Genomic DNA, 10,828 nt, shown 5'->3' with positions numbered 1-10,828 from the left:
ACAGTGAAGCACGAGTCATCACAGTCTCTAACTTTGTGAAACTTGTGTGTGTACAAAGCTATAATACGATGAAAAGGTTTAGATTTTCTCCAACAAATTACCAAACTGAAAGGCAGTGACTATGAATGAAACACCCTTTTAAAGATACATTATCAAAAAGGCCGCCAGGCTTTAAACATGCAGTTGTAAATCCTCAGCCCTGACCAAGCTGAGGACACCAGTGGAAAGTCCAAAGACGGGAGAGAAAATACAGTTTATGTTTGAGTGAGGTCCTTTGGTGCTTATATCCAGAGCAGAGGCAGCAGCACTGAGGGCAGGAGCAGGAGGAGGGGGGCCGCTGTGGGCCTGGGGGAGCTGCCTCGTAGGGACTCCTGGTTGATCTTCTCCTGGTTATTGGAGGAAGCGGAGTTGGAGGCTGAAGACTGGCTGGTGCGTCTGGAGCACATCTCGTACAGGTTCCCAGAGAACTGCATCTTCTTGGACTCCTGACGCAGAGACTCCCAAACCGCTGCCGCCTCATCAGGACAGCCTGCCATCGCCACATTAGCACAGTCGTGGAACTCATCCCAGGACCTGGGGACAAATATGGAGACAAATATATGAGTAGATTCAGTATCTAACTGGTCAGTAAAGACTGAAATTGATTTTTACACCAAATGATTTGGGAAGATTTTAAGCTTATCAAAATCTTTCACCAAGGAAAAAAATTGGTGATAAGTGAAAATAAGGATGTGGCCTTCTTTATTGAATATACAAATCCAGAGTATTGATTGTATCCCACTATGGTAAAACCTGGTTTACGACCTTTGAATTTATCAATCTTTCCTTTCAAACTTCATCAACCTGAACCTTCAAGGTGAGTTATTGTTTGAAGGTTAGTTTCAACTATGACGCGTGTAATAGATGTCACAGACACAGGTTTATGTGTGTTCCTCTAACAACAATGAGACAACAGAGAACAGTGATCAATAAGTCAAAGAGTCAAGGAACTGTCCCGCATCTCTTAGACATGATTCATGGAAGTTCTATGATTCACTGCACGAAAGAATTACTGCGTTAAAGGTGCACTACGTTACTTTTTGGTGTTCAACAGTATGACATTAAACAGCTCTACTTCACTTTTATTCAACTACATTCTGACTGTGTGTGGGAATGCCTCTCCACAGATCTGACCTGTGACTTGACCTAGTTTGGTTTCTATGAAGATAGAAAGGCTGTGTGTTCTGTGAAGCATTCCTGACAAAGCTACAATATCTCCATGGAGAAAACCATTTGACAGAATCCTCCACCAAAAAAGTTACACAATGCACCTTTAAACATTTTGCAGGTAACCCAACATGGTGGTCCCAGTCCAAAAAAAACAGTCCATTTCTCCACCATAAAAAAAGAAAGACATGTGACATGTGACAACAAGACTGAAAAAGAACATTTGAGTTTTGTTTACATGATTAGATTGCATATAGTCCAAAATATACAATTATAAAGGGACTGCTTAAACCCTATAGACTGTGTCTTTCCCAGTATAATAACAGCCTGTTAATTCTTCCCGCAAAGGCGTCTCTTAGGAAATCCACAGTGAGTGTGAAGTGAGTGCAGCAGCACAAAGCACGAGAGCAGATGGCTCTGTTCAAATGTGTCCGACACAGAAACTCATGCTCTAAACCCCCTCCCAGTGAAAAATAAACACACAAAATCCATTCAGAAACAAGAGGGAGAAGGAACCACTCTTCTTTGGGTTTCCAATATTCAACAGTCAATCATTCTTTAACATCGTATAATCCACGCACATCAGATATCAAAGATGGACTTTCTTCCTCTTTTCTCAATAACTTTCTTGGAGATGAGTTTGCTTTTCCTTACATAGATGTTATTTATTATCTGGGATCTCACTGTGAGCAGGTTTGTCTCCACAGATTCAAAGGGTTACTTGGTCTGGTGGCATCATCTGCTTGTTTCCATGGAGATAAGTTTAATGCCAACCAGACAAATCACAGTCAGGAGTCAGGAGTCTGTTTATAAAATCCTAAAATAACTCTTTGGCAATGTCAGCTACATCAGACTCTTATCTTGAAACATACAGACAAATCTAGACGAGACAAGAGCGGACACTCTTTGCTTTCTGCAGTATTAAAAGTCAAGTCGAGATCTCACAACTGATCTTTAAACATCACAAGAATTTTTAAAACGCACAATTCGAAGGACATCTCTTATTTGTACTCTGTCATTTTAAGGACGTCTGCCTCTGATCATAAAGTCTAAAAGTAACATACACACGATCAAACATTCCTTATTCCTCTTTGACAGACTCATATGTTCGTTTTCTTGCTGTCACTCCTCTCGTAACTGATGTGTCCAGATGAGTCAGGTGTAGAGGTTGGGTTTATAGATGAGTGTCCCGTAATGACAGTGCACATGTGGGGGGCGAGATCTGGCCCCAGTCCAGCCTCACAGTCTGGAGGGCTGTCCTGACAAAGCAGCTTTTACCTGCTGCAGAGAGAGGGATGGAGGGAGGGGAGAAGAGAAAAAGATGGATAAAGAGAGAGAGGAGAGGGAGAAGGGCAGAGGGAGAGTGGGACAGAGAGGGAAGGGGGTTGAGATGAGGAGAGAGGGAGAAGGAGAGAGAGTGGAAGAGAAAAGGGGAGAGACAAAGAGAAGGAAGAGAGAGAGAGAGAGAGAGAGAGGAGGAATGGGGCAGCATCTGTCTACAGTGGGCCTAAGCCAACACGATGACCATGTCAGGAAGTGGAGAGGAAGTGGTCTGTGGCTTATGGAGAAGAGCATAGGGCAGAGCTATGTTCCAGAGTGGAGCTTTTGTTTGCAAAAGCTTCAATGTCAAGACTACATGAATAATCTGACCAGAGGTTGTTTCGTAATAAAGGTCTCATCTCACATCCTAGAATCTTCTTATTATATTATGATTATATAGCAAAACAGAGACTTTTTACCTTTAGTTCTGTAGAGATTCCAGGGCTGAAAGGTGCCTAAATATGCTGGGTTTGTGTGTTAAACATGTGTGAATGAAAGAAAACACAACTCCAGGTAGGTTTGTAATGAGGAAACATTATAAAATACACCAGAAAATAGTGTAATATGGACCCTTTCAGTTGACCAAGCTTGCCTGTATTGGTCCGTGCATGCACAGTTATTTTTAAAACAGCTATTGGACAAAAAAGCAACCCTGCCAAGATGTTGTATCACCAAAAACATGGACAGCACTCTAATTTTGTATTAATTTAATCTAAATTATACTGTTTAGTTATTATCATGTGTTTCTAAGAATGCTATATTGTGCAGTGTTTTAGATCATTACGAGCAGGCATATGCGAAAAAGATGGTGACACACACAGGTCTGTTTTTTATCTATTTGCTCTCTCAGCATCTAAGATTTCATTAGGAAACAGCAACATTGCCTAATCTGCAAAACAAAACATTTTTAGATGTTTTGTTTTCATTTAATCACCGCGCGCACATAAATTTATATGGGAGATTGGAACTTAAAACGCCATTCTCTCAAAATGCATTTTTCTCCCATAGGAGCATGTGGATCCAATTACGTACAGACAATATACAACATACAGATTAAATTAGCACAAAAATCTCAATTATTTTAACAGTCTAACTACATTTTGACAGCTTGTACCGAATCATTTGCAAATATCTCATTTTAAATTGCCCATATTACACTATTTTGTGATCTATGCTGTAATATTTCTTCACCAAAAACATACCTGGACTTGTGTTTTGTTTCTTTCACACATTAACACACAAATCATATTTAGGCTGAGTTCTTCTCTCAGATTGAAAACACTCTGTTCCACCTTGTGATGTCATTCGGCAATACAGGAAGTGCTCCACTGTGTTCACGTACTAGAATTATTTGGATAATTTAAGTCCTGAAATTGCCACTCTCTACTAAACTAAAGGTATAAGTTAAAGGTAAAAGTTAACTTGAAAACTACGGTTCATGACATCACAAGGTGGAACAGAGCATTTTGGAGACGCAGACAGACTAATAATAAACTCAAACATGTGTGAATGAAACAAAACATAACTCCAGATATGTTTTTGATGAGGTGACTACAGTATAACACTGCTTAAAGCTCATAAGAGTCAATTTTTTATGTAATATAGGAGCTTAAAATGTGTAATTACATTTTGACAAGGTCGTAGAGAATCATTCGCTGATATAATTTTAATGAATCATGATTTTATTTCTGTAAAATTAGGCCAAATTTGATATTTTTACATAGCACACAGTTAGTTGTTTGATCTTTTTTCTTGTTTCTCCCATTTCACCAGTGTCTCACCTTACGAGTTAACACCACTGTCAAATGCTAAGATGTTGAAAGTATCACTAGTGCCATGCCAAAAAAACAAACTGATACAAGAAGTGCTATTGTTAACTGGCGGAGTAAGCAGGTCTGGCGTTTGCATTATGGGAGTGTGAGCTCTCAGTCACAGGTGGTGCAGAGACAGCACAAACCCAAAGAGGACTCTGACAGACAACCAGCTGCACTGCGCTGTGATAAACCTCTGGAGAGAGCCTGGGCTGTGCTGCTTAGACTCTGCTCCGTACACCTCCAACATACACACCACGGGACACTTTACACAACATCAAAATGTACTTATTATTAGTGTATTTCTTCTGGGTTGTATGTGGATGTTTGAGTTAAAATGTTCAACAGCATCCAGACATTGCTTCACATTACTTAATTATATGTATCTGTTATTTCAAAAAAAGAAAGATCAGTAATGAGTTTGAAGTTTAAAAGTCCTATATTACACTAAATTAACTCTCATGAGCTTTAAACCATGTTATAATGTTGTTACCTCCTCAAAAACATACCTGGAGCTGTGTTTTGTTTTATTCACACATGTTTGAGTAATCATTTATTATTAATCTGTCTACATCTCCAAAGCTCAAAATGCTCTGTTCCACCTTGTGATGTCATGGGGCAGTAGTTTTAAAGCTAACAGCTCCTTTTACCTTTTGGTCAGTGGAGTTTTGCAATTCCAGGGCTGAAATTATCCAAATGATTCTAATGAAGGTTGTCTGGAGTTTAAAAACACAGCAAAGCAAATTCTGTTTACCACATGACATCACAAGGTGGAACAGTTAGCCGTCATCTTAAATATGCAGGATTTGTGTGTTAAACTTGTGCAAATGGAACAAAAGACATCTCCAGATATGTTTGTGATGAGAAAACAATATAATAACCCATAACCGATTAAATAGCATAATATGGGCGCCTGGTGACTGTTGTTGCTGGAGCATTGGTCCCGTACCAGATAAGATAAAGCACATACTGTATAAATCATTTCATCAAACCTCACATAATTTGAGATTACCCCAATAATAAATCTACTGAGAGATTAAAATGCTTTTAAATAATCATTTTTTCTAAATGTGAAACCACACACATCATCTGACACCATAGTGTGAAAAATATTTTTACCATTGTTTACTTCATATTGTTTTGGCTTATACATGCGTTTATCTAGAGTACATGTACATGAGTTTCAGAGTGATAGAAATTACGACTATCACTATGGTAATTAACAATTCAAAACAAGAAATATATGTATTTATGTATTAATCCAGTGCAGTTATGGACTCAGTAAGGTTTGAAACCTCCTTACTCCTTCCCCATCCACTTATGCTGCTGATGTCTGTGGTTTAGAGCCAATGTTACACTATTTTCTCATCTATGTTATAATGTTGTTTCCTCATCACAAACACACCTAGAATTGTTACACCACAAAAAAGACAATTCTGCACAATCTCTCTAAATCAAGTAGCACTCCTGCCCCCTAAAGTTTTACATACCTGGAATTGTGTTTCATTCACATGTTTAGCACACAAATCCTGCATATTTAGGTTGAGTTCTTCTCTCAAACGGAAAACACTCTGTTGTACCTTGTGATGTCATGTGATAATAAAGCAGGTGCTCCACTGTGTTTTTAAATTCCACTTCAGTAGAATCATTTGGATGATTTCAGTCCTAGAATTGCCAATTTCTACTTAACTTAGGGTAAAAGGTTAACTTTAAAACTGCAATCACATGACATGACAAAGTGGAACAGAACAATTTTGAGCTATGACGTTGTAGACAGATAACCCTTCTAATAAAGGGTTACTCAAACATGTGTGAGGTATTAACATTATAAAATGGCTTAAAATCAACTCCCAAGAGCTGATTATGCGTAATATAGGTGCTTTATAATATAGTACCTGTAATGAATATGGCTTTGTGTTGTTTGGAATATTGTGTCTAGAAAAAATAAATAAATAAACAATAGTCTGAATGGTGAAAATTTCCCCAAAATTGTTAAGGAACAAGAAACTGCCATATGACACATCAGGGGTAAACTGAACATTGAACAGGTCTTGTACATCTCTGCTCATAAAGTCTGAACTCTGCAGCTTTGGGAACATGTCTAGTGCCAACAGACAAACAAGAGTTTTATTTTTATTTTTGTCATAATTATGAGCTATATTTGTATGTGTCATTTGGAGCGGAGTGCAGCGTTCTTTATACCACTGTGAAATCCACCTTTTTATTCTGCAACAAGAGAGGCTTTTTATCAGACTCCCAATAGCGCAGGCACATCATATGAGGTAATTTTAAGGTCAAGTAGAACACAAATACAAAAATATCCTGGCTGCACGCTAATTATTCAATAGACTGGAAATAACCATACAGATATATATATAGATACCATATTAGTGTTAGCTGTTAATGTGAGGTGAGGGCGCTTCGTGACTCTGCTGTCCAATACACGATGTTTCAAGATTCAAGCTTTTATTCAGTGTCAAAGAAAACAGCTAAATTAGGTTTAAAGCATCAAACGCTACATAGTTTTGAATAGCTGACCAGCCAGATCCACACGCTTTGACAAAACTTCACAAAGATCTGGAGTCGTATCCTGTCTTCCAAATTTAAGAGGGCGTGATTGACAGGCAGATTAACCAATCACAGAGACGCAAGCTCCATTCATGTCAAAAACAAACATAAAAAAATAGAAGTACCAAATTATTACTTATTTCAGGTAAAAGAAGTTATATACAGTGGTCCCTCATTTATCATGGGGGTTACGTTCTAAAAATAACCAACAATAGGCGAAATCCGCAAAGTAGTCAGCTTTATATTTTAAAATTATTATGTATGTTTTAAGGCTGTAAAACCTCTTACCACACATTTTATACACTTTTCTCAGACAGCACAGTTACAAATTGCTGCTGTTGTCCATATGTTATTTTCCTCCTTCTTTATGTAACGAACCGAAGATTAATTTATTCCGTAATGGAGCCCTACTAACGTCCAGGACGCAGGGGGAGGAAAGCAATGCATGTTCATAAGCTGTAAAAAAAAAAAATCTGCATAACAGCAAGGCCATGAAAGGTGAACCACGTTATAATGAGGGACGATTGTATTTTTTTTTTAAAGAATTTTGGAGAGGAAATGTCTTCCCCATTTGAGAGACACTTTATACACATTAGCAGGATGGAACACAATGAATCAAATGTAGAAGAGACTGGCTGGTCTGGTAGTTTTGATGTAAAGTGGAATATAAAAAGTGCAAGAGACCATCCAAAAAGCATAACCCCAGTGTAAACATTGGCACTTTAAAGAGTAGTTTAGTTCAGCACATACTGTATTTAATAAACAGGTATCAACTGAAGTAACACACTTTGAAAGAGACTGAGAAAGAGAGAAATGACGAGAATCCCGTTTGATTAAAGCCACACTCAGTGACCTTCAGAGGGGTCAGGGGCTTCACAGTGGTCTCTCACTCATGTTTGGAGCTTGTCAAAATGTTTTTTAAGATGTTACATTTCACTAAATCCATGGGTCTGGTTTACAGGTCTGTGAGTTCAGGAGAGGGTCAGGGAATAGGCAAATAGAGACTTGTCATATTTGTTTAGATACGTGTAACCCATTTCTCTTATTGAGCTGCATACAGTAAACAGGAATAAATGTCATAAGATTTGGGGAAAGGGCTGCAAAATTTTCCGCGAATAAAATATCAGACTGCATTTTGATTTATTTGAGACTGAATTTGAAGCTGAGAAAACTGAGAAGACTGAAATATGAAAAATAAACCAATAGCAAAATCCCATGAATTTCAGAACATGTTTGTAAACTTTTATCTTTGCAGTGACATCACGCTGGGGGTGCTCTAGGTGTATCTCTGTGGTGGAATATTCGTCAGTTACCATGGCAACACAATGCACACATTAGCAAAAATGGTTTCATATAGTCTGAAAAAATACAAAATGGATTTAAACAACACATTTTCAGGAGGCTGCAATCAATACGAGGAATCCTAATCCCGTTTACAAGTTTGATTTTCAACAAAAAGGTGAGAGTGGCAAAGTGAAAAACTGTTGGGTGTGGCTGTAATTTTAGGAGTGAGAGACTTGTTTAACAGTGCAAATCCTCTCACCTGTTGTAGCTTCTACTAAATCAGCTCTTTCTAGACAGAATGTGTTAAAATAAAACCCAAATTAAAGAAATTAAAGAGCTTCTGACAGAGTAGTGCCTTATGTTAGTATCACACCCCTGAAGTGTGTTAATGATGTCAGCTGCAATAACTAGATCTTACTATAAAACAAGATTTTTTTGTTCATTGCAGAGGACATTCTATCATCTAAGGCTACGTTCAGACTGCAGGGCTTAATGCTCAATTCAGATTCTTTTGTGAAATCCGATGTTTTTGCGAAGTCGTTCACATTTCCAATTAAATGCGACTTGTATGTGACTCCAGTGTGAACATTAAACGGCCCGAAAGTGTCCCACATGTGCACTGGAGACACGACGACGCAGTGAGCGTGCTCTGTGTTTATGGAAGTTGTCCAAACATGGACGCGAGCATTGAGTACCTGGAGATTTTAAAGTTCCTCTCGTACCGGAGCCAGAACATGAACAACTTAATTGTTTTAAGGAGGAGATTGAGAAGGAGAAGGACGAGGTTTTTGGCTGTGGTGTTTTGTTGGACAGTGGCAGCAGCGTCCGTTGAAAGGAACATGTGGATGTGGAGACGTAGCCAAGAGTGGTGAGTGGTGATGTGCTTTGCTTCAGTGACACGGAGTTCATTAACAATTTTCGTCTACTTCAGCGCAGAATAGTGACGTTTGTGGCTTGTTGATAACATGTAGGTGGATGAATGCGCTTTGGCAGTTCACACTGAAGTCGCATGTCAAAAGATCGGATATGTATCAGTTTCAGGACCACATATCCAAGTGGCCTGGGTTGCATTTGAAAAAATCCGATCTGTGTCGTTCAGACTGTCATTAAGAGATCAGATACAGGAACATAGGAGCCAAAAAATCTGATTTGGGTCATTTCAGGCTGCAGTCTGAACGTAGCCTAAGTTGCAGCTTTTTAATATTTGTGCTAACTCTATTTTGTGACAATATATTGAACTCAAAGCAAGAGAGTTGGAGTCTTGTGTTATCTCCTAGCAACAAATAATTAGCTGTGACCTCTGACCTCTGGGCTTTATACTGTCATATCATCGTTTTAGGCAGTTTAGCATAATGTAGATTTAGCAGATCGGGTAAGAAATGAGCATAAGGCAATGCCCCATATGGACACCTTTGACCTTCTCTAGTGCTCAAGTGCTCTGTCCTTAAACATTTAATATCTTAAAAATCATATTAATTTTAAAATGGAGAGCTGGCTGTGGTGAGTTGTGAGCTCTAAGCCGTCTTATAATGCTGTTACCTCCTCTAAAACATACCTGGAGTTGTTTTTTGTTTCATTCAGATATTTGAGGAACCCTTTATTTTTAGTCTGTCTCCATTTCCAAATTTCAAAATGCTCTGTTACACCTTGTGAGGCTGTATAGTTTTTAAGCTCTGTTTACTTTTAGTTCAGTAAAGAATGACAATTCCAGGGCTGAAATTATGCAAATGATTCTAATGAACATGTATGGAGTTTAAAAACACAGTGAAGCACTTTCTGTATTGCCACATGACATGACAAGGTGGAACCCAGTATTTTCTATGCGAGACAAAAACTCAGCCTAAATATGCAGAATTTATAGTTAAACATGTGTGAATTAAACAAAAGATAACTCCAAGATGTTTGCACTGAGGAAAGATTATAACATAGATCAAAAAATAGTGTAATATGGGCCCTTTAAAGAAAATCCATTTTATCCACAATAGACTGAGAAGAATAACAACCAAGTAAGCAGCATTGTCCTTACGTGTGCATTTTATTTGCTTACTACTGAAGAACGCAGCTTAAACAAGGGATTTAAGACCCCTGTTATTAATAGTTACAAGTGAGCCCATTAAAAGTAAGCTTTGTGTAACTTTGCTTTATTGTAAAATCAATCAATTTTTCACACAAATCTTTTCTCCGTCTATTGTAGCAAACCCCAGAGTGTCTTTAGGCCAAGTATTTCTTTCACACCTCGTCTGGCACAAAGTGAATGGGAATGCAAAATGTCCAGTGTAAATATGAAGAATAAAGGCAGTCGAGGGCCTCTGGGAGCTCACACTGCTGCAGCCTTGGCCCAGATGCAAATGAACGCAGTCCCGTCGAGTGAACAGAAGATGTGGCTGTGAGTGCGTGCATGCAGCTACAGAAAGGTTCAATCTGTTTCACCTTCAGACAATAGAAACGATTAAAAATGACTAAATATGTATTTATACAGGAGTAAAAACCACATGTCTTTCCATTACACTCAAGGCCTCCAACATCATGACAACCTGTGAATATTTGTCCTAAGAATAAACCTTAACCACAGAACCTACTATAGCAGACCTGGGCACTGTACAGCTCCAGGGCCACATATGGTCCTTTAGTTCACTCTG

The 10,828-nt window shown here is 38.5% G+C and overlaps 1 protein-coding gene across 1 annotated transcript in view; it reads right to left on the bottom strand.

Annotated features, from left to right (window-relative positions):
- Positions 1–242: 242 nt before the first annotated feature.
- nrn1la (neuritin 1-like a) overlaps positions 243–10,828 on the bottom strand; it is a 29,287-nt gene continuing 18,701 nt past the window's right edge. The window contains exon 4 of the mRNA XM_055155894.1: positions 243–573. Coding sequence (XP_055011869.1) covers positions 282–573 — 292 coding nt within the window. The 3' untranslated portion in view covers positions 243–281. The remainder of the gene's footprint in view (positions 574–10,828) is intronic.

The sequence above is a fragment of the Boleophthalmus pectinirostris genome, unplaced genomic scaffold (genome assembly GCF_026225935.1).
Source record: "Boleophthalmus pectinirostris isolate CB_2022bp ecotype Guang Dong unplaced genomic scaffold, ASM2622593v1 HiC_scaffold_2, whole genome shotgun sequence".
In the NCBI taxonomy this organism is placed as follows: Eukaryota; Metazoa; Chordata; class Actinopteri; order Gobiiformes; family Gobiidae; genus Boleophthalmus; species Boleophthalmus pectinirostris.
Note: the sequence above shows the minus strand (reverse complement) of the source record. Positions and strands in the feature narration are given on the sequence as shown.